This window comes from Carcharhinus amblyrhynchos, chromosome 3 (genome assembly GCF_965287045.1).
Source record: "Carcharhinus amblyrhynchos chromosome 3, sCarAmb.v2.hapA, whole genome shotgun sequence".
In the NCBI taxonomy this organism is placed as follows: domain Eukaryota; kingdom Metazoa; phylum Chordata; class Chondrichthyes; order Carcharhiniformes; family Carcharhinidae; genus Carcharhinus; species Carcharhinus amblyrhynchos.
The window spans coordinates 17,628,019-17,652,693 of record NC_137326.1 but is presented as its reverse complement, the minus strand read 5'-3'; the positions used below and the strand labels follow the sequence as shown (position 1 = coordinate 17,652,693).

The 24,675-nt window shown below is 41.1% G+C and overlaps 2 protein-coding genes across 3 annotated transcripts in view; one reads left to right on the top strand and one right to left on the bottom strand.

Annotated features, from left to right (window-relative positions):
- The window catches only part of stab1 (stabilin 1), a 217,287-nt gene extending 215,831 nt beyond the window's left edge, over positions 1-1,456 (top strand). For both annotated transcript variants that reach the window (XM_080181778.1, XM_080181779.1), the window contains one exon: positions 362-1,456. In XM_080181778.1, coding sequence (XP_080037904.1) covers positions 362-415 — 54 coding nt within the window. In that variant the 3' untranslated portion in view covers positions 416-1,456. The remainder of the gene's footprint in view (positions 1-361) is intronic.
- Positions 1,457-10,736: 9,280 nt separating this feature from the next.
- Positions 10,737-24,675, bottom strand: part of nt5dc2 (5'-nucleotidase domain containing 2) — a 64,872-nt gene continuing 50,933 nt past the window's right edge. Inside the window, exons 11-14 of the mRNA XM_080181777.1 lie at positions 18,987-19,073; positions 17,260-17,400; positions 16,371-16,435; positions 10,737-12,617 (exon numbers count right to left, since the gene is read on the bottom strand). Coding sequence (XP_080037903.1) covers positions 12,356-12,617; positions 16,371-16,435; positions 17,260-17,400; positions 18,987-19,073 — 555 coding nt within the window. The 3' untranslated portion in view covers positions 10,737-12,355. The remainder of the gene's footprint in view (positions 12,618-16,370; positions 16,436-17,259; positions 17,401-18,986; positions 19,074-24,675) is intronic.

Sequence of the window (24,675 nt, the reverse complement as noted above, 5' to 3'; positions counted from 1 at the left end):
TCATCACTTGAAAGATTTATTTGGTCTTCAGCCACCATTCTTGTCAAGAACAAGACATGACAAATAACAGAAATCTGAACTAAAGACAAAAAATGCTGGAAATGCCCAGCCAGTCTGGTGGCATCTGTTTTTTTTCTAATTTGCTGTTCCTCCAGATATTGGTATTGTAGCCAAGTGTCCTGATAAGTGCAAGATGAAAAGCTTTGACATGCCTTTTTTCAGCAACATTGAAACTGATTAATTCGATCGTTGTTAATATATTAGACATACAGGTGTTGTTTAACCATATTGCACTTAACAAAAATAAGACTCCTCATTGTAAAGATTTGCTGATTTTTTAAAAATTTGTGTTTAAATACAGGACAATGAAGACTACATATACTATTCAGACACGCAGAACATTCTACAAGACTGAGAAGCCAGGCCTCATTGCTTTTTATTATCGCTCATACTGTATCATTTTAGTGCAGTGTATGACGATGCTATGGAGGTTTAAAACAAACACAGGAACAAAGGGTACGCTCCGACTGTGGGACATTAGTAATGATAAAGAACCATTGGACTTGGTGTCTGATTACCTTTCGAGCTCATGTGTGGGCACATTGCTAGAGGTCATCAAGAAACACGTGGAACTCACCCACTCAAACGCCTTTTTTGCAATAGTCAGGTGACTCTAGAAAGACTGAAAATTTATTTTTTCATTTTGTACTAATAGGCAAAGATAACATTGTTTATATATATATAAAAATTTGTAATACTCATCTTTTTACGAGTAGATGTGTAAGGAGGACCTTGTATACTTAATTTCTTTGAAACTTTGCAATATGGAATATATGCAAACAACAATTGAATTGTCATTTCCTTCCAACATGTTAAAAATGCATGAGGAGGAGGAGAGTCATAAATAAAGACAACAAATGGTGGAATTGCTCAGCAGGTCTGGCAGAAACTAAAAGATAAAACCCATGAGTCACATTTTGATTTGAGATCTTTCAGTAGAACAATTTTGATGAAGCTCTGCCCAAAATATGAATTGACCATTTCTGCTCGCAGATGCTGAAGGCCCCCCACTATGTAATTCCTGTTTTTATTTTGGACTATTAACATTTTGCAGTTTTTGCTCCTATCCTACTAACAAATATCTAACGTCCAATCTACTTTTGAACTCTGTTTCAAACACCGAAGTGTTTGCTGAACAGGAGTGGGCTGGCCTGGTGTAGGAGCAGCCAATGAAAATCATATATCTTAAAAGAAATGTAAATGTCATAATGTGGATTTTATCCAGCAATCAGAGCACTGAGAAGGGAATGGTTAATACCTACTGAGATCAACTTATGTGGGCCTGAGTCATCAATGCTTCCTTTTTCCAAAATTGCAGGGCCTGTTTTATATCTTGTTTATACCAGACATCAAATTCTTTCACAAGAAAATGGAAATAAATGAATTTTTAATATAACTCCCTGCATGAATGTTATGCTTTCCAGAACTCAACCATGAGAATTATTAACAAGGGCTACAGGCCAGGTGATGTAGCTCTACAGGCTGTTAAACTCTTTAGATAGGCCTCAACTCACTTCAGTTCTGGTGGCCCAATCAAATGGGCTAGACAGTACACTCACTGAAGTAATATTCTGCACATATTAGAATACACCACTGGGTGGCAGTATTTCCAAATGTTATCTGTTGGCTTACCATACATCACCATATCAAATTTTATATGATCATTAGAAATCATGAGGGCGATTGTCCCATCCCAACACGCATGTTTTTTTGGCATGTCAGGATGGGAGAATTGCTTGTTGTCAGGACCGTGCTGGAAACTGGTGGACAGTGAGGTAAGTGATTTAAATCTTTTTAAAATGTATTTTAAATGTGATTTTCGGGCTCAGCACAGAATTCCTCAGGTCAAATAGCATTTCCCACCCTGCCAGAAGTATTTCACTCCGGTGGGGTTGAACGTAGCTCCACACCTGCGAGGAAGTACTGGGAGACGCTGCTGGTGTGAAGGGGAGGGGAGGCCAATCAGGACCCCACCCGGGGGGGCAGGTGAGGGAGGGGAGTGACCCCTGGGTGTGGGCATCCTATCAGTGGCAGCCTGTGCCCCAGTATTGCCCAAGGGGCAAAGTGCCCATGCCCAAGGGGTATTTTTGGCACTGCCCACTGGGCATCAGGCAGTGTCAAGGGGACAGGACCTATCGTGGGCAATTGGAGTTTGGTGGGGTTGGAGGTCCTGCTGCCACTCTGCATTGGGATCGGTAGGGGCTGGAGGGAGGCCAACGATCGGGGTGGGCTGGAAGGGGGAAGGGGATCAGTGGGGGGTTGGAGAGGTGAGGGAGGTCACTGCTGGAGGGGCTGGGGCTGGACATTAGGGCGCTCTGAGACCGGGGGGGGGGGGGGGAGTCTCCTGGGAATGCTTGGGGGGTCGTGATTAAGCTGCCGGGGTGGGGGAAGGAGACGTGATCAGGTTGTGAGTGGTGGTGGGGGGAGTGGGCGTGCAAGAGTCCCAAGCTAGCCAGCGATTGAGCCGGCTGGCAAACTGCGATCTGACAGACTGCATGCTCAGAGTTCCAGAACAGTCAGACTCCAGCGTGAATAGGCCCTACCCCTGAGTGTTTAATAATATTCACGATTGTGACCTCTGCATTGCACAAACTGGGGAGATTTGAGAGAATCACGCCCCCCCCCCCATGAAGTTTTAATACATATTGCTAATGTTTTGAGTGATACAATGGATGACTCTAGAAATCAGATGTCTTATTTATCAATGATGATTAAGAACATAAATAAGAGCACTTTTTTGTAGACAGACAATGGAGTGAGGATCAACTTTAGTGCAACAGTCTATTATATTCAAAGGTTATTTGTAATGAGCGCTTTTGTTATTCAACATGAAGCTTCACAGTGTAACTATTCATAGGTGACTGGATGGATGATCCATATGGGGAGGCAATAGCCTAGTTGTTTTATCGTTAAACTATTAATCCAGAAACTCAGCTAATGTTCTGGGTTCAAATCCCACCACAGTAGATAGTGGAACATGAATTCAACAAAAAAAATCTGGAATTAAGAACCTACTGCTAAACAGGAAACTATTGTCGATTGTTGGGAAAACCTATCTGGTTCACTATTGCACTTTAGGGAAGGAAATCTGTCATCCTTATCTGGTCTTTCTATATGTGACTGCAGAGCTACAGCAATATGGTTGACTCGCAACTGCGCTCAGGCAGCTAGGGATGGGCAATAAATGCTGGCCAGTCAGCGACGCCCATGTCCCATGAATGCATAAACAAAAATACAGGAGAAGCTTCACTGCCTGACCTTTTCCAGGGTTAATCAGCAATTCTAATAAGCAACTTCACAGTTCACATTTGGCATATTGTCAGTCTGGAAAATGTGTTTATTGGGATCCTGGTTTTCTTATGATTTTGTTTGGGTGACTTCATCCAACCCATCAACCATTTATATTACGATCAAAATGAATCTCGATCCCATTTTCCTAGTTTATTATTTCATAAGGATGCAATACATAAGACATTACAACATTCCATATTCTTTCTCCGACTTCTAAAACATTTAATTATCTCATAAATACATAAAATAAACAAGTCTCAAATCATGCTAACACAATGTTAAACTGAAAAACTACTGAATACCGAATATCAGTTTATACCACAAAATATGCTACAGGGCATAAGTCAAAGACACTGACACATTTTACAAGCCAAGGTGAGAGTTCACCTGTTCTTAGTTCATGAGACTTCACTTTTTCCACGTTATCAACATCAATTCAGCTCAGACACCTGATTCATAGAGAACAAAATAACAATTGAGGCATTTCTAAAACACAAGCAAACATACAGACAGAAAAGAAGTTTGCTATTTAATGAAATATGGAACCTGAGTAACAAAAATTACAACAAGCTCACCTTGTGCAGATTAGAAAGCAGCACAACTTCTAAGTATTTGTTACCCTTTTCAAGAGCTCCACAAACCTTAAAAACCCTGTATTGCACAAGGATTTCACGGTGGGGCTGAAATTGTGAATGTTAGTTTTTTTAAAAGAGTTGCTTACATCAGATATTGGAATTTTGGATGGCCATTGAAGATTCTCACTCAAGCAACGTCTTAATTTTAAAATTCTCCCCCTGATTTTCAGATCCCTCCAATAGTCTTACCCTGTTCCTAAATCTGTAATCTTCTCCAACCCCACAATCCTCTGAGATAGCTGCACTCCTCTAATTCTGGTCTCTTGTGCATCCTCAATGTTACTCACTCCTCCATTGGTGGACATGCCTTCGGTTGTCTAGGCCTGAAGCTCTGGAATTCCGATCTTAAACCTCTCTTGCTCATTTTCCTCCTTTAAGACACTTCTTAAAACCTGCTCTTTGACCAAGCTTTTGGTCATCAGATCTCATGGACGGGATTTTATGGTCTTGCTCGACTGAGATCAACAGACCTTCTTATTCTCCACCTCTTGCCAGTTCCAATGCCCATGATGCTAGAATTCTGGCTCATATTTTGTGGCTCAGTTTCATACTTAATTTTATAATGCTCCTGTGAAGTCCCTTGGGATGTTTCATTGCATTAGCAGCGCAAGTTGTTGCTGTTGATGATTTTTCAATTGAACAATCTTCATGGATGTAAACATGTTCACTTCAGCAAGTAGAATGAAAAGTGGGTTTTGTTGCTTGACTTCCTGGAGCAAGATAATCATGGAGAATCTAGTAGGTGATGTAAAAATGGGCAATCCATGGAGGAACAAAATAAACCAGAGACTTGACAGGATACATTTTACATGTTAGAGAGATTTAAGTTGCACAGGTGGCATAGTGGCCCAGTGGTTAGCATTGCTGCCTTACAGTGCCAAGGACCCAGGTTCAATTCCAGCCTTGGGTGACTGTGTGGAGTTTTGAATTCCCAATCTCAGTGTCCCTGTGTGGCATTTCTCTGGGTGCTCCAGTTTCTTCCCACAGTCCAAAGATGTGTGGATTAGGTTGACTGGCTATGCTAAATTGCCCCTTAGTATTCGGGGATTAGCAGGGTATATATGTGGGGTTACAGGGATAGGGCCTGGGTAGGATTATTGTCAGTGCAGGCACGATGGGCCAAGTGGCCTCCTCTTGTACTGTAGGAATGCTATGATTTTTTGACGTTTTTAAAAGTAGGTCAGAGAAATGGAGAAATTTGGAACCATGAAACTAGTTACCAAAAGTCAGGAAGGCTTTAACTCTCAGAATAGCTTGGAAAATAAAACTGCGCCAAAGCAGTCTGACATGGTATGCAGCTGGTTGAGTTCTCAATCTCAGTAATGACACTGAGGGAAGCTACACCTCAACAGGCACCACCATAGTCTTCCAAGCAATTGGTCGTAAGGCAACGTGTAGCAGCGTTGTCGATCCCACATTGCTTTAAGGATGTGGGCCATGAGCAATCTTCTCTTCCGTATGGGTACTGAATACGCAACTCTTACCCTGATCACCATCTCACTGAGCTGCCCATTCGGCAACATGACCTTTTCATCTTGTGAATTTTGTTTTTGCATGTTGCTACTAACAATAGTCAATGAGTTCATAATCAAGTATGTCTTTATTAACTCCAATTCTTTTAAACTGCAGAAGTAAACATAATTCATCCAAAGCCACACAATGGCTGAATTGAAAAATAAATTGCTTCCTAAATGGTAGTCACCTCTATTAACTCTCACCCTTGCTGTCAGTAAACAATCAATTATTTTTTATGACCACAGTTGTTCGTGATTCTGATTGATGAGGGCAATCTGCTCTGTGTCCTTCTGCGATACATACAACCAGATGCATCATAAGTTTTAAGAAGGGATGGTGTGGTAGATAAATGGAACTCCACTACTTTGATGGATGCAATACACCGTTAAATGCATGACTTTTATGAGATCCATGTGATGAATTCATTGTTGTTGCTGAGGCTATTTTAAGGTAAATAAAAGTCCACGGAAAAGGTGAAGGTAACCTTTCCAACTCACATAAAGCAGCAGAAACTGGAACTTTGTATCAGAATGTGAATGTATGGACAACTTGACAGAACTGATGTGCAGATCGATGCAACTGACACGTACAAGCTTCTCACATTTAAACTACAAATAAACTTGAATAACTTCTTCTAAAGTTGAAGGTCAAAAATAATCTATAACAGCACCTTAATGATGATAAACCTTCAAGAGAGATTATCACACGAGCTTCCTCTGTAGATTAGCAGCTTTAACATAATGCAATTAGTGCGTGCGTGTTTCATCTTAGAGGTCACAGCTTATCACTCAACATAAATTAAACAACAAAGAAAATGAACCCATTCCACCCTAACACTTGTATTTACAGCATCTGCAGTATTTTTCTTTCCTTTATAAAAAATTTACTGCCTTTCTGATTTGACCTGAAAATTTAACAAGCAACTATATTAACATGGATTCCTGCAGGATGCACTCAGAAAAGGAACAGACGAGGTGTTCAGCCAAGTACCACAACCCAGTACAACGGTCCTGTCGATCCACTAGTTAACAGTAAAGAGATCACAAACAGTTTTGTTTTCAATACCACTCTGTAACAAGTGAACTTAAACCTGGATAAGACCTGTTGTTTTAGATCAGTCATATCAGTTACAGCATCACACTTCTAACTTCCTCCAATCTTGTTATTAAAGCTCAATATGCACTCTCTGCTCTGCCGACTCGAGCCTGCTCGCGATTCATCCTGTAACCATGTCAACCCTTTCCTGAAAAACTAGAGGCCAGTCTTTATTCATCTCATCTCTTCAAATTCTTTCTAAACCCTTCTCTCCAGCTACAACTTTCCCAAAAAGCTTCATTTTTGACTGTCCCTTCAATCAACTTACCCACCTCCCGCTTCCCAATCAGGCAAAGTGCTTTGGCATGCTATACTACATGAAAACAATGTTCTAACTGTGCAAGTTCTTAGTAGTTACAATACCAGCAATATTCTCCTTTAAATTCTTCTCATTTACTTTTGTCACATTTCAAAACACACTTATCCTACAAAAGCACCATTTTCTTTGTTTTCCTCCAACACTTTCTTTGCTGTAATGCTTTCCTGGACACTGGGCCTGGAGTGCATTTCCTCTCTCCTATTCTAATCTTCCTTTCTTTCCACATTCCTGGGGAAGACTTTAGTTCTGGATGCCACAAGAACATGATTTTGACGGTGCATATTGGTGCTCATCCCAACCACAGTGGTTGTGAGCCTGAACCACTTTCGGTCTTGAGCTTAAAGTTAAAAAGTTTTGCCAATAGGTTGCTTGCAGCAAACAGGAACTCTGTGACAGCTCATTGCCCTTTTGAGGAGAAGAATGATTCAAGTGGGCCAGCAGTTAAGTCCATTTGGGGGAAAATAATTCACAGTGGGCCAGTAATTGAGTCCATTTGAATAAGGAAACAGATGTGGGAAAGTACCATCAGCCTTCTAGGCTTTTTAAAAACGGGGCCTGGAGGAGTATTCCCACTCCTCCACAGATACAAAGCATTAGCCTTTGGGAGAGACCTCCAGTTGTCCCTGTGAGGGCTGCCGGTTAGGCCTCTTGAGGTGAAATTGCCATTGGCCATGCCTACTTCTCCTCAAAAGCTGAATTTTACCATGGGCATGGATCTGAATTTCCATATTAAATACTCTTCTATCTGCCTGTTGTGGGCAGGAGCACTGGGTATCCACATGAAGGTCCTCCAGAAAGTTCATTCAACCAGGCAAACTGACACACAAGCTCACTCGCCACATTTTCAATATGAAAGAAACAGATGGCTGGCAAATGCAAATCTCTCACCATGGTGATGTTCCTGCCTCAGATATACCAACAGAAATTGTGACTTTAGAAAACTAAAATGGATACCTGAGCATGTTCTACCAAAAATCATTAGCAGGAATTAATAAAGCTACAAGAATCCATCTGGGTTGGGTTTAACAAGTATATAACAAGTATCTAAATTCACTATCACAGAATGTAGTTGAGGCCAAAATGCTGTCTGACTTCAAGAAGAAATTAGATACAGCTCTTGGGGCTAAAGGGATCAAGGGAGATGGGAGGAAGAGGGGATCAGGATGTTGAATTCTATGATCAGCCATGATCAAAATGAATGGCGGAGCAAGCTCAAAGGGCTGAATGGCCTACTCCTGCTCCTAGTTTCTATCCAAAGTTGTAAGTGCACACTTAGTGCTACATCTAACAAAATCACCACTGAATTCTCCAGCGTCATTTACAAAGCACACTGAGAAATTTCACGCAAGTTGACCATCAGATAAATCATTGATGCATTTTATGTTTTCGAATATTACCTATGAAAGATTATTAACATGTCCCCAAAGCTGAATATTATCTGCAACAATCAAGTGCAGTGATACCATGACACAGTCTATATTATGGCAATGTGTGTTTCTATTAGAACAGTTTGTTTTTCCACTTTGTTCCATCAATAGCAAAGGTTGGACTGCATTATGCAATACAAGTTGTACCAATTAATAACCATATTAAATACAGAAATAAAAGAGCCAAATCCTCGTCACATTTACTGATTTTGAAATAAAGGGCACACACAAATACTTAATTAGAAAGGGATAAATGTTAAAATCATTTCAGCTGATATTGTACTGATCAGTCAGTTGTGTGTGACTTTCATGTACTAATTAAAATGGTGAAGAATGTTGGGCATATTCAGACCGTAAGATAAGGGTCACTCGAAACTGGAGGACTCAATGGCAGATAAAGGCAGCATCAGATGAATATGCAGCAGAGACATAAACAAGCCTCAAGCTGCAGTCGGTCAAATAATGTTTAGTGTATTTAGAACACATCCTGCTGTCTCGGGAAAGCAGCCAGGATAGTAAAGTACCCTGGACATACTCTCTTCCACCTGCTTCCTTCAGCAAAAAGATGCAAGAGTTTGAGATCACGTACCAACCAATTCAAAAACAGCATCTTCCCTGCTGCCATCAGACTTTTAAATGGACCTATCAAACATTAGGCTGATTTTTCTCTTCACCCTATCGGTAGCTATAACGCTATATTCTGCAGCCTCTCCTTTTTTTCTCCCCTAAGTACTCTAAGCCGCATGTTTTATCTGTAACAGCTCACAAGAAACAATACTTTTCACTGTATGCCAATATAAGTCACAATAATAAATCAATTCAATTCCAGCATTCCTGTCACTGCATGCATTGGGGCTGAGGTAAGAATAGGATGGGTCACTATGGTGTCTCCTAATTGTTGATCCTCACTACCAGTTGTATTTGAAAGAATGCTTTCATGAATAAAGTAGGAAGACCACTACTGTGTCAATGCCCAGTTTCATTGACAAGTCATGACCTCCGGGAAAGCAGGGATGTGGATAAACGCTACAGGGAAAAATCAAAGAAAAGAAGTCTTCCCTGGTGGCAAAAGAAAATGCATTTATATAGCACTTTCACAAAATCTGGAGCATCCCAAGCATTGCACAGCCAACCAAGAAATTCTGAAGCGCAGTCTCTTTTATAATGTAGGAAATAAGGCAGTCATTTTGTGCACAGCAAGCTCTGCAGCATCAATGTGATAATGACCAAAGAATCTGTTTGACTCATGTCAGTTGAAGGATAACTTTTGGCCAGGGCATTGAGGATAACTCCTCTGCTCCTCTTCACATTTGTGCTACAGAATCTTCGATGTTGACCGGAGAGAGCTCAGTTTAACGTATCATTCAAAGCAGACCCCCAGTAGTGCTGCACTCTCCTCAGTGTTGCACTGAAGTGCCAGTCTAGATTTTTGAACTCAAATCTTAGAGTTGGAACTTGAATCCATTATCCCCTGACCCAACTGCATGAGAATAGTTCCAGAAATTGAGATACAACTGACACCCTACAGAAGGAAATAAGCTGAAAAAAAAAAAATCGCTTAATTATATGGATGAATGAAAGTAAAATATAACTTCAGCTGCCGTTAAATATGATTGAATGCAGAATGGAAACCTTTAATTATTCATCCCTTTTTGCAAGAATTGTAGAATCCCAACAGTGCAGAAGGTGGTCATTTGGCTCATCGAGCTTGCACTGACCACAATCCCACCCAGGCCCTATCCCCATAACTTCACATAGTTACCCTGCTAATCCTTCTGACACCAGGGTCAATTTAGCATAGCCAATCAACTTAACCTGCAATTCTTTAGACTGTGGGAGGAAACTGGAGCACCCAGAGGAAACCTGCGCAGACGTGACGAGAATGTGCAAACTCCACAAGGCTGGAATTGAACCCAGGCCCACCAGCTCAGAGACCTGTCTTGTCTACTACCAGGAAGGCCTGACAAATTAGGTGCCGATCACTTAAGGTACTTAATTCAGCTGTGGCTACCTCTGCCAGGATTAATAACTCTGGGAGCAAAAGTCCCAGCCCCCTTGAGAGAGCTGGCCAGAGACTGACAGCTGTGCATTGCTTAGTAACACCACTGGGGAGGCAGTGACTGCTGCTGGTACTGCATCCACCCAAGGCCCAGGATTGGAGCATGGGGAGAAGAAAGGTGTTTTGGCAGCAAGGACCGAGGGAGAGCACGGTGGTCTCAGTGGCCCCTCCTCCCCCAATTTCTCAATGCTGGGTGTCACAGCCAGGTGCTGAGTAACTTTGATCCATCTGGAAGGCTGCAAGTAAGCTCAATGGGTAGATGAGGCCCTTAAGTGGGCAATAATTGCAGGGAGACAGGACGAAAATCCACAAGCCTTCCCATCCCACCTAACTGGAAGGAGGTAGGGTCCCCTTCTGGTCTGCTTCCACCTGATTCAATGCCCCTCATCACCAAACTCACCTGGGGGATGACATTAAATTCCGCCAATGAGTTTATTTTGTTCAAGGTTATGGTCTCTTTGTTGACTGCAGAATGCTCAAGACAACTTGTGGTTTTGAAAAAGGCTGAGTAAATGCAAAGTCTTTCTTTTCACCCACTGCACCCAGTGCAGTTTTCAGATATTTCCTGTTGTGAATTTCATGGTGGCATTACTCTTACTGAAGTGATGCAAAAGCTTAATATTATGTCCATGATATTACTGTACATAAAATAGCACAAGTAATGACTAATTGAAACTCAGAGTCTGAAGACATCCATGAACCACTCAACATTTCTGATCAAGGCTAATGTTTGCAGTATGCCTCAAATCTGTTTGTTTTTCATCAATCTGCTAACTATATCAATATTAGACGAGGTATATACGTGTTGTCCACAGTCAGTTAAACCTGCTGGTGCACAAGTAATACAATTTTTGTATACAATTTTGACGCAGAGTGAAATTTATTTCAAACTGCATGAAAATTCCCTTAATAATAATTCCAACGTTATGCTGATGCATCTATAGCTTAGTATATTCCTCAGGACGCAATATTCCCATTATTTAAAATGCTAAAACACCTGGATAAGTCTCATAGCGGGGTTTTCCAGCCACACAGGCCACAAGTCAGGAAATTCCAGCATGAGATCAACAGATGTTTAAATGGTCTGTCAAATTTTCTGTCCCACCTGCTATGATTCCCACAGTGGGCAGGATGGGAAAATTCTGCACTCACAATCCATGGCAAGATCAGACCCGGATATTAAAAGTTACATGTGCGAGAATGTTGTTAATGGGAGAAAGGTTGTTTTTAAAAATTAAGCTTGAACTCAAGTAGAATCAACTTGGTTGCTGATTCAAAGAGATTCAATTACTGTAACCCAGTGGGTATTAGAAACCACAGGCTGGCAATCTGGCCTAGATCACATGGTAGAAAACATCTTTTACCAGTATATTTTAAGCACATTAAAAAGCCAGTGCACGTAAACTGCTGCTGTTTGAAGTAAAAATCAGTCTTCTGTGCATTTCCAAAATGATTTTAAGATGACCATGCTTAAAACACCCTTGTATAGGATTTCATCTATAAATACAACTGAGCACAGAAATACAATTCCTCCCTTTAACAAGTCCAACATCAAATGTATCAAAATGAATATTCACAATACAATACAATTCTACTTTTAAGTGCACTTTGTGCTTCTCATTTCCAAGATGTAGGAACAATGAGCATAAATAATGCCCATCTTTCCAGACCTTGCCATATTTTTAGTGACAGTATTACCCTTTGGAATCAATACAAGTAAATTCTAATTTAAAAAGGTGAAAAACTACAGCAGGTATTGCCATCAACCAGAAAACACTGTGGTGGAAAAGGGCCTAGTTTAGGAAGGGTTGGCAACATAGTCACCACTATTTCACCATTATCATTTTCCATTTAAATACTCAATTCACACGTTTTCAAATAAACACATGTGGGATAACCTTTTTCTCACTGTAGAAATTAAATGCACTGTTCTGCAGTTGAGACCTGATTGAGTTTATCGCATGTGCACCATTTCTTCTAGGAAAGGAGTCTTCATGCAGCCCGTGCAAAGCTGGTCCATCCAGAGTGGGGCTTCGTGTTGCAAAGGAGTCCGCCTGGGGTAGAAGGTGTAGGTCGTGTCATAGTTCAGCAGACAGCTGATGGACGACATGTAGATGTCAGAGAACCTGCACAGCCTTCGTGAAAAATAGGTCGGGTTGTGATAGGTCCTGAAGATGCTCCCAAACTGGGGGTTGAACAAGTTCTTTGTCAGAGACCTAAAATAAGGTTAAAAAAACAATTTGCAACAGCCTCTCAAATTATTAGACTCATTTTGTTGCAGTCTCATTCCCAATCATCTTTCATCCCTCATTTAAACACAAGTCAGAACCCTTATTTGCTTAGGAAAGTGGCCTTTAGGCATCTGCCCCACTTCTGTCAATGATATCCATTTGGTACAATACAAGCTGGCATGTATTGTGACTGTTGGATGAATCCCATTATCTTCACTACCTACATACAGTGCCACAGGAGATCAAATAACTTGTTAGCAAGAACAAAACTGCGTCCTCTGAAAATCCAATTTTGAACCACTTAAAGCATTATTGATACATTTTACACATTGGCACAGATGCAGAAATGTAGGAACAGGATATTCAAACAAGGTTGTTCCACTATTCAATGATGGCAGCATGGTAGTATGTGACACAATGGCTAGTTCTGCTGCCTCACAGCTAAGGACCCAGGTTCAATTCTAGCCTCAGGTGACTGTGTGGAATTTGTATATTCTCCCTGTGTCTGCATGGGTTTGCTCTGGGTGCTCTGGTTTCTTCCCATACTCCAAAGATGTGGAGGTTAGGTTGATTGGCCATGCTAAATTCCTCATTAGTGTCAGCTGGATTAACAGGGTAAATATGTTGGGTTATGGGGATAGGGTCTGGGGAAATCGATGGACGAAATGGCCTCCTTCTGCACTGTAGGGACTCTATGATTCTTTGAAATCAAGGCTGCAATCTAACATTATCCTTAACACTCTGAAATACAAAGAGAAAATGCTGGAAGCACTTCACAGTTAGACGGTGTCTGTAGAGAGAGAAACCAAGTAAACGTTTCCGACCAATGAGTTTTTGTCAGTACTTGAAAAATTTGGAGAATTAACAGGTTTCAAGTAAGCACAAGGGAGGGAACAAAGAGGCATCAAAAAAACAAATGGAAGGGTCTGTAATGTCATGTAATGTAATGTCAGAAGAGAAGAGATTTGCTGGTTAAGGAAATGACAATTGAACAGGAAAAGAAACACAAGTTCTGCCATAACTTGCTGAGTATTTCCAGCATTTTGCTTTTTATTTCAAATTTCAGCATCTGCAATATTCTGCTTTTTGACTAGGATGGGTCCAAGAGAGCATTAACTTTGGTAATAAAATCATTGCCAACAGATATCATTCAAAATAAAAGGAATAATGATCTGAAATTGAACATTTTCAGCATCTCAGCATTTTGCATTTGTATTACTCTTTATCAACCTCAGATATAGCAAAAATACATAACTTTTGAAGCCCTCATACCATCATATTATGTTACCAATGTTATCCTGTAACATTAATATTTTATCTTGTAACAGCTGGGGGAGCAGAATGTGCCAGAATGGACTGAGGGATCTTAGAAGAATCAAGAATAGAAAATGCTGGAAGATCACAACATCAAATGTTTCAAATATTGGTGCTATTCTCTCTCCACAGACGCTATCAGACCCGCTGAGATTTTCCAGCATTTTCTGTTTTTGTTTCAGATGCCAGCATCTGCAGTAATTTCTTTGATCTTTTTCTAGGTCTCTTAGAGCCATAGAGGTTTGCAGCATAGAAACAGGCCCTTCGGCCCAACTTGTCCATGCCGCCCAGTTTTTAACCACTAAGCTAGTCCCAAACCCCTCTATATCAATCTTACCCATGTAACTCTCTAAATGCTTTCTAAAAGACAAAACTGTACCCATCTCTACTTTCTACCTCTGGCAGCTTGTTCCAGACACTCACCACGCTCTGTGAAAAAATTGCCCCTCTGGACCCTTTTGTATCTCTCCCCTCTCACCTTAAACCTATGCCCTCTAGTTTTAGACTCCCCTACCTTTAAGAAAATATGTTGTATTGTCTACCTTATTTATGGCCCTCATTATTTTATAGATTGCTATAAGATCATCTCTAAGTCTGCTATGCACCAGGGAAAAAGATCCCAGTCTACCCAGCCTCCTTATATAGTCCCAGTAGCATCCTAATAAATCTTTTCTGCACTCTTTCTAGTTTAATAATATCCTTTCTGTAACAGGGTAACTAGAATGGTACACAGAATTCCAAGTGTGACCTTACCAATGTCTTGTACAACTTCATAAAAAGTCTGACAACACCAGGTTTCAGTCCAACCGATTTATTTGATAGTAAATTCACTATCAGCTGTGAATTTACTATCAAATAAATCGGTTGGACTGAAAACTGGTGTTGTCAGACTTTTTACTGTGTTTACCCCAGTCCAACGCCGGCATATCCACATCATTGTACAACTTCAACAAGACATCCCAACTCCTGCATTCAATGTTCTGACCAATAAAACCAAGCATGCTGAATGCCTTCTTCACCACCTTGTCCAGCTGTGACTCCACTTTTAAGGAGCTATGTGCGCGTACCCCTGGATCTCTTTGTTCTATAACTCTCCTCAACGCCCTAGCATTAACTGAGTAAGTCCTGCCCTGGTTCAATCAGCTAACATGCGTCACCTCACATTTATCTAAATTGAACTCCATCTGCCATTTGTCAACCCACTAGCCCAATTGATCAAGATCCTGTTGCAAGATTAGATAACCTTCTTCACTGTCATTATGCCACCAATCTTGGTGTCATCTGCAAACTTATTAACTATGCCTCCTAAATTCTGATCCAAATCATTAATATAAATGACAACAGTGAACCCAGCCACTGATCTCTGAGGCATACCCTGGTCAGAGGCCTCCAGTTTGAAAAACAATCCTCTACAAAAACCCTCTTCTTTTGTCACCAAGCCAATTTTGTATCCATTTTGTTACCTCACCCTGGATGCTGTGAGATTTAACCTCATGCAACAGCTTATGCAGTAGCCTGTCAAAGGCCTTGCTAAAGTCCACGTAGACAACATCAACTGCACTGCCCTTATGTACTTTCTTGGTTACTCCTTCAAAAGGCGCAATCATATTTGTGATTTTCCACTCACAATGCCATGCTGACTGTCCCTAATCACTCTTTGCTCTAAGTGCCTGTAGATCCTGTTTCTCAGAATACTTTCTCACAACTTATCCACTACAGACCTATAGTCTTAAAAATGATTATTTTCAAATTACTTTTAAACAGTAGTGATTTTTCAAAACAGCAGAATATGCAGGGCATTGATCACTGGAATTTATGATCTGCAACATTAAAGGAGTGAGATAACTCACTGCACCTTGGAGCCAATACAAAAAGGAACATAATTTGAAAAGGAGAAAAGAATGTCCCTCACCCATCCCTGCCAGATAGACATCGTTCTCTATATGAAACTGTAGTTAGATGGTTCTAATTTGCTGCTACAATGTAACCAATAACTACCCTCCCCACCCATCCACTCCGACTCCCCCACACCACCAACACCCCATCCTCCCCATCCCAGACAGCCCATCACAATCATATGGGGAACCTGTAGTATATAACTACGCTCACTACATTGTCTATATACCAACAGCAGCCACACACAATGACTGCTTTGTTCTGTTGTACTGACTTATTCTTGTTCCAAACTTATTCTTGTTTGATTCCTCTCATCTAGAGCTCCATTAGCACTTCACTGATGAAGCTTCACCCCTTAGCATGTCCTCCATCAGATTACACCATACAATTACAGGGTAGTTCAGTTTCTGGAGCTCATAACAGTTGCCTCGGTGTCATTTAATGCACTATTTATAATTGTAGAGTTCAACATGATATTTTTCACCTTGTGCAAAACATTCATCATAGCAAAAGAAAGATATACTTTACATTAATTCTTGTCTCTCCTTTATCCATTCATTGAGCACTTGCTTGGACTCAGCATCCTGGTATGTCTGTGGATACAATATATTGTCATGTGGTTCAGCAAATCATTTTATGATATCAGTTTCAGACTTTCAAATTTACTGTTCAGTAAGCATTTCGGTCCCTGTTCTGATTAAATATCAATATTCCATTACCACGGCAACATTGCTCAAAACAGTACAGACATAGCGGATATCAGATGGGTGGGGGTTAGATTGGGTCGGGGGTCCAGTTGGTTCAGGTCAGGTCAGGTTGGTTGCGGGGGGAGGAGTTGAGGTCAGAGGGGTGGCGGAAACTTGTGCAGATGCGGACTCAAGGGTGGAGAATGCAGTGTTGGGGTTGAAGCCCTCCTGTGAGGGTGACAGAGAAGCTGTTTAAAATAGTTATGTTGAAATTAGAAGTGCTTTTACTTCTTCAAGCTTTTTCAGAGTAACCATTAGCGTAACACCGGCAGAACTATCTAAGGTTAGCCATTCAAATTGCTGTGTCAAATGATTCCCAGCTCAGAGCATTTGTCCATGGGAAGTTAGCCCTTCTGGATAATTGCTGGATAGAGTCTCACCTGGGAACTTCTGAGAGGGATTCCCCAAGTCTGGAGCCAGGAAGTTACGAGTTAATTGAAATCAGTATAGCTTTCCTCTGTTAATGAGGTTTTCCATTGAAACAGATAGGGTGAGAAGAATGGTTGTCATTCAAGCTATCATTAAGAATAATGGGAATAATAGGAATTTCACAATTAAAGGTTGGTGCAAAACTTGAAACCTCTGCTAAGTTACTTCTCAGACATAGTAAGCTTGCAGTCCAGCAAGACCTGCTTGAACCAGGATGCATAAGGTATTAGTAGTGACATTACCTGCAGTCTCTCCAGAAGTCCTGTTAGGACCTGAAGCCAGGTCAGTCCATGTGTAAACTGCTCAGTATTAATGATGCTGATTTCTGTATCCAATTCTGGTACAATTGCTCCTGTCCTCCAGCCATGTCGAAGCATTAGATCCTATTGATCACAAAAGATAAAAGCTGTATAAACCTCTGCGATTGGATGATGGGTGAAAACGTTAGCGTGTCATCTCCAATTACATCCTTTGAAGAGGGTTGGTTTACACTCCTCAATACTTAACACTCGTGCAACCTTGATTGATGTGAAATCTTGCACTTTATAACAACGCCCTATAAGCCATTTGCTTTCCTGATATAGTTTACTTTTCAATGGAAAATGGATTACAAATTGGATTATTTTAAAATCAAGGATAAATACTAAAACCTCGGGCCTACATGCATAATTTTCTGTTGAAATACAGCATTGATCCTGTGAATACAAGTGAAAAAGCTAACTGCCACTGGCAATAGAAACAGCGAGATTACAACACAACAGCATCATTTCACTAACTCCAGACTACTGATAATAAATTGCAGCAGTTTAACAGCATTAGATTTTCCAGCCATTAATATCATTGAGAGGTCACTGCCACAAACTTTAAATTAATGTTGAAGTTTCAAGTTTATTAATTAAAGTGATTTAATCCAATGGAGATTTTGTAAAATTCATTTTACTTAGATCCTATGTGGGATCAGCAACCAATAGAATGAAGGTCACCTTCTCTGTCACGACTGATAATGGAAGATTGCCAGCTCGGTAAATTAAAACATTCGTCAACCCATAATGCTCTGTGTTACTCTTCTCAAGTTCAATTCCACTTGTGCTGAAGTTGTTGGGCAAATCATTTCAGTTTCCTACAAGCAGATTGTGGATCTGACAACACTGAGGGCTCACAACCGTGTCATTGCATAGAAAACAACAACTTTCAATTAAGCTATAAGTATAACACAGCAGCTCTTTCTCTAAATCAAAACTTCTGTGTGAAGAAAAAATGCAAGTTGTTTCTAACAAATCATCCATTCTGTCCTTAGTATGTGTCAGACGTCATTAGACAAAGTCAATCTTTCTCCCTTAAATAAATACATTAAAGAAGAATCCCAGCCAAATCAATAAATCGGGTAAGTGGTATATTGGCAATTATACTGGCACGGTAGCACAGTGGTTAGCACTGCTGCTTCATGGCTCCAGGGACCTGGGTTTGATTCCCGGCTTGGATCACTGTCTGTGTGGAATTTGCACAATCCCCTCGTGTCTGTGTGGGTTTTCTCCGGGTGCTCCGGTTTCTTCCCACAGTCCAAAGATGTGCTGGGCAGGTTAATTGGCCATCCTAACATTGCCTTTAGTATCCTGAGATGCGTAGGTTTAGAGGGATTGGTGGGTAAGTGGGTGGGGATATGGGCATAGGGCCTGGGTGGGATTGTGGGCGGTGCAGACTCGATGGGCAGGATGGCCCCTTTCCGTACTGTAGGGTTTCTGTGAATTATAAGTAGGAAACTAGTTCAGGATATCCAAATAGAAACACTTCTAAATGTTTGACTGAGTATCATCAGTTATGGATCAAAGCATAATCCCTCAGCTTTCTCCTCATTCACAATGCACTTATTTTGTGAGCTGATCCATAAAGCTGCCATTAATTTATACATTGCTGTACGATTTCTATTCAAACATCACCTCAAAAGTTCCAATGAAAAAGTTGTACTTACTGCTAGGTCGCTGTACAGATGGTCACCAAAATAAAGCACCTTGGATCCGCCCCAGCCTGTCAGCCGTAGGAAATCAAATAGGTTTCCCTGCAGATTGAGAGGAGAAAGATGAGGAAGGCTTGAAATTTCGGAAATGTTTAGTGGGATCGATGTGGGTTTGATCTTCAACAGTTGTGGAGAGGTTCTCAAGCAATGCTTCAAACAGATTCTTGGAAACCTCAAAGCTGATAGAACAATTGATCAGTGTATGCCACAAAGCGGCAGTTATGAAATGCTGAAAAATACAGCCAGAACACCTGATAAGATATATGTTGGATTCTGGGTTCAAACAGACAGAGGGATGAAATGGCACTTGTCAAATACAAATGGCGAAGGCATCTATAGAAAAATAAACTGACCTGGGAGATCTGGGTTAGTTTGGATTGAGAGGCCATTTCTGAGTTTACTTCAAACATTTTTTGCTCACTTTTTTCAGTGAAAAAAAATACACAAGATTTTTGCACACAATTGCTGATGCACATAAAGAGGATTTTCTTAATGAATCTGGAAAATCAACTGTCAGCTTGACTCAGTAGTTGCCACTTTTGAAGGGCATGAGTTCAAAGCCCACCTCGGGCTCTAGCAGTTAAATCTAGGCTGACATTTCAGTCTAGGGCTGAGGGAGCTTGCAACGCTAGAAGTGTCACCATTTCAATGATGCAGTAAAGCAAAGCCACATCTCCCTGCTTGCTTGGATGGTAAAGGCCCTATGTCCCTATTTGAAAAGAAGCAGGCAGTTGTTTATACCAACATTTATCATTCAATTGACATCAATGAAACACAGGTTCTGGACATTAATCTAACTGTCTGTTGCAGGACCTTAAAATGCACAAAATGACCTCTCCGTGTCTGCCCACATAATTGTGATTACTTCAAAAGGTACTTCATTGGCTGTAAAGCACTTTGGAATGGCACAACGGCCAGAAAAGTATGACATAAATAAACGTTATTTGATTTAAAGCAGTAATATATTGCAGTAATTCATTCATTTCCCTGATGTCATGATTGAACAAACAATTAACTTATCAATTTAGGAACAAATATGAATGGCGCGGTGATACAGTAGTTAGCACTGCTGTCTCAAAGCACTGGTGACCCAGGTTTGATTTCAGCCATAGGTCACTGTCTGTGCGGAGTTTGCAGGTTTGCCCCATGTCCGCGGAGGTTCCTCCAGGTACTCCAGTTTCCTCCCACAGTCCAAAGATGTGCAGATTTGCTAAATTGCTCCTTAGTGTCCCAAGATGTGTAGATTAGATTGATTAGTGGACTAAATGTATGGGGCTACAGGGGGTGTGGGCAGTGGGCCTGAGAAAAATGCTCTGTCAAAGGTGCAGACTCTGGGCCAAATGGCCTCCTGCTGCATTGTCGGGATTCTAATGATTCCTTTAGAAAAAAAAGGGACTTATTTCTAAACTATGCATTAATAAAATGTTAGTGCTAACATATAACTATAAGGGTATCTGGATACAATCACCCAAAATGTTCTTTTGCTTAAATGTGCATTAAGAATTGTCAAAAATGTCTTATGTTAAAAGTTGCAGGAAACATGGACAAATACAGACATAATCCAAAAAAATTGGTGTAGCATCTTACAAAATATATACAGCAGCCATATGTGTTCAATAAATATGCATACTGAACAAATATTTTGTGAATCAACCACCTCGTAATAAACCTTCCTATGATTAGTTAAGTTAACTGGTCTGATCACTGCTATTGTTTGAGGCGCAAAAAACCTTTTCCTGCTGATCATTGATTATTTTAAATCAGCCAAGCAGAAAGAATTTACGTAATGTGCACAACAACCAGAAGCTATCTCCAAAATAACTGGGTTTCACTGCCAACAGCTTAATTACAAAGCAATTATCAAAACACAAGACTATACAAAATTCTTTAAAGTTTCACAAAATAGGACACCAAGGTTAGTCGATAGTTTAGCAAAGCCACAAAAGAACTCTCAGTTCTTTCACATTTTGGTGTTAAAGTATATCATATATCTGGTTCCAAGGCCAGACAAGACGTGTGTTTGCCAAACAGATTTAATTATAGATCAATTTGTGATGGCCAGCATCTTTTCTCTCATCATTTAATATCTTATCAGTGACATGGGCCTGATCCACAACATTTAATAAAATCTGCCAACTTTTAACATTTTGTACAAAGCAGCTGCCAGTTGTATTGTAGAAATGGAAGAGATCTGATTAAAGTCAAAGTTGTTTCTTTCTTTACTATGCCAAGCCTTCCTTCAACAGGCCATATGCTTTTGTGTTGACTTTGTTTTACACCCAGGTCTTAAAAGCACTCTCATTTACTCAAGGTCTTAAGTACATACTTCCCACCAATGCTGAAGGTGGCCAGTGGAGGTGGGTGTGCATTAGTAACGTGACTGTTCCTTCAGCCTTAATTTGTTACTTGCAAGAAATTCGCTGGTCTTTGGGAACTTGTGCTGAGGGTACTGTCCATGCTGACTGCTCAGCAGTGTAGCCTGTGGTTGAACAAGGAATCCAGTGTGCTTTCAGGCTGCTTACAGCATCCCTCTGTCTGTTAAGCAGACAAATGTCTGGGATAAGGTTATATAAGTTCACCAGCTACTGTCAGGCAACAGAAATTCCAACCATTCGTACTCAATCAGCTGCAGACAATTGTAGACGTCTATGGCAATGTTCCCATGGCAACAGCTGTTTTATATGAACAGCACCACAGCCCAATTTTAAATGTTAAGAATAATAATTCCCTACTCTAAGCACACTAAAAATTCCTGCTTTGTCAGTGAGGCTAAAACCACATCTCACGGACAAACACTGCGGGGAGCATTACTGCTTTCAATTCTGTAAAACTGCATGAGTCTGCGATTCAAGGTCATTTACTGTATTAAAATACAGCCCACACTGTGTATACATATAATTTCATATATTAAGATTCTTGAGCTTTAAGTACGTTGTTGTGGATTTTATTTTCAACATACCTTTTGACTTATAAGTATTTTCATCTTTTGTTCTAAATTGATGGCAACCTCATTTGTAGAATTGGAAATTTGAATTCTTGATATAGTCACCCAAAAGTTAAAATTAATACTAATGTCTAACCAAGCACCAAAGAAGCTCTCGCCACTTTGAAGTCCCAGTTATTTACGTTTGGCAATCAAGAGAGGTTAAAACAGGCAGCCTAATATAACTCGTTAGATTCAGACCTCAATAAAAACTCAAGGCAGCTTGACAGGGTAGATGCAGAGAGACACCACCCTAGCTATTAGCCAAGGACAGCTTCCAAAGAGGGAACCCCCTTCCTTTCTGCCATTTAACCATGTGAGGTTAAAAATTGGGTTTTCTGCATGCACCATGTTGTACATATCAAACGTATTTGATGTGGACAGCATATTAGTGAGGTCAATAGGCTTAATAAAAAGTCTAAATGGCCTTTAATTAATCATTTTAATATGGTGGGGGTGATTACAGCATCTACCTGCCTCCACCATCATGGAGATAAGCAGGAGGTAGGGGGATGAATACCCACCCCATTTTACTGCCCTCAGCCCATGGGAAAAATACCCACTAGGCGCATGTACAAGAAGTTTTAAAAGCTTTGATGCTTTCATGAATGGGATAAAGGATCTAAAATCTTCTGAAGCAACTGGGACCAAGTTGCAGAGGATGGAGGCAGGCCTTCTAAATAACCCATGTCAGTATTCGCCATCATTAACATCCCTCCCATCACCCATGTCCTCCTCGCATCCACCTCCAGGGTTAGTGGGTCCAACTTCAGCACCGCCCATCCACCTCCCTACAAGAGCACAGCGGTTCGCACTGCTGCCTCACAGCGCCAGGAACCCAGGTTCAATTCAGGCCTCGGGTGACCATCTGTGTGGAGTTTGCAAACTCTCCCTGTGTGGGTTTCCTCTGGGCGCTCCAATTTCCTCCCACCGAAGTGGATGCTAAATTGCTCCTTAGTGTCCCAAGGTGTGTAGATTAGATGGATTAACCATGGTAAATGTGTGGAGTTACAGAGGTAGGGCAGGTGAGAAGTCCTGAGCAAGATACTCTATCAGATAGTCAGTGCAGACTCAATGGGCTGAATGGCCTCTTCTGCACTGTAGGGATTCTGTGATTCTATGAAAAGAGCAAGTACCTTGTGATTTGGAGTACCTTTTGCTGAGGTGGAGTCAGGAAGTTTCCTGACTCAGACGCTATGCCCTGATAAGCAATGATAGCCAAACTCTCGCCCCAGTGATCAATGTCTCAGCACCAGGAGTTGATCATTTAAAAGCGGGATGGAGAGAAATTTCTTCCATCGCTCTGACGGTTGTGAATCTTGGCAATCCTCTACTCGAGAGAGTTGTGGATGCACCAGGGACTTTTTTTCAAAAACTAGTGTACAGAGGAACTCCACTCCTCGGGACAGCTGCAACTAGATAAAGTATTGCCAATTTCCATGTGCCAACACAGAGAAGCAGACGTCAATTCCAAAATGCTGAATGCCCAAAGTGTAAATAGTTGACATGCCTGAAATTGACCGCAAGGTTATTTACATTCCACCCTCATATCAGTTAGAATCCTCTTCTGCAGTTATAGTAGAGAGTCACTGCTACGCTTGGGGCAGGGACAGAGTTGGGAGATTTGAGGAAATTTCACTTTGCATTTGATCGATGCTTTATTGGACAGTACAAGGCAAAGATTAGGAAGGTATTTTCTTCCTAAACAATGGCATTCATGCTGAAAAGCACAAAACTAGTTGTCATTAAATTTCAACACAGTGTGAACTGAAAGTGAGAGGCTTTTGATGGAAAGCAGGTGTACAGTTCTCGAGTCCCAATTAAAATAGAGATAGTATCTCAGAATATAACTAGCAGAGCCAGAATGCTGCTCCCTAGCTGCTGATATTTTCAAAGTGTACGCACATGCCAAAACACCGAGAAGTACAAATAATGGCAAGTCCTTTTTGAGTTTGTATTTACAAATTTGCATAAAGTGAGGTTTACAAACTGCTATTGTTGTTCTAAGTTACACACTGAAAAGATGACATAATCAAATCAATAGATTAACACTGGAGGCAATTTTGAGCCCCACTCTCTGTCTGCAGGAATGGCGGCACGCACTCAAAATCCAGAAGGCACGATTCGCGCCAGCAAATTCCCAAATTCCAAACTTCCCACCCCTTGCTGGTGGAGTGGCGTGATACATACCACAGGACAGCTCCACGTATGTGTCAATCTGACAATTCACCTCTGGGTGGGGTGTGTACTCAGGCAGCCAAATCCCTCTAGGCTGTTCATTGCTCAGGGGGCACAGATAAATGCAACCTGGGCTGAGTTTGTCCACCAAAAATACAAATTGGGAGAGTATAGGTGGGAGTGTAGACATTTAAGCTGGTGATGAGGTGTGGCAGGTGGGGGGCTTGGGTGGGAGCTGGAGTGTGAGGAACATAGCAGCTACTGGAGGGAACATGGTACCTGGTGTTGGCAAAATGAGAGAAAGAGTTGGGGGTGTAAGGGGTCCAGTGGGAGACTGGGGGTGATTTTACTTAACCTGGCTGAGTGTAGAAGATAATTCATTTTCTTTTGACACTTCTGCCCCATCCTCTTCTGGAGTGTGCTTGCACTAACCAATAATACACGTAGGAGAGAAGGATGTAGGAAGGCAGAGTAGGGCAGATG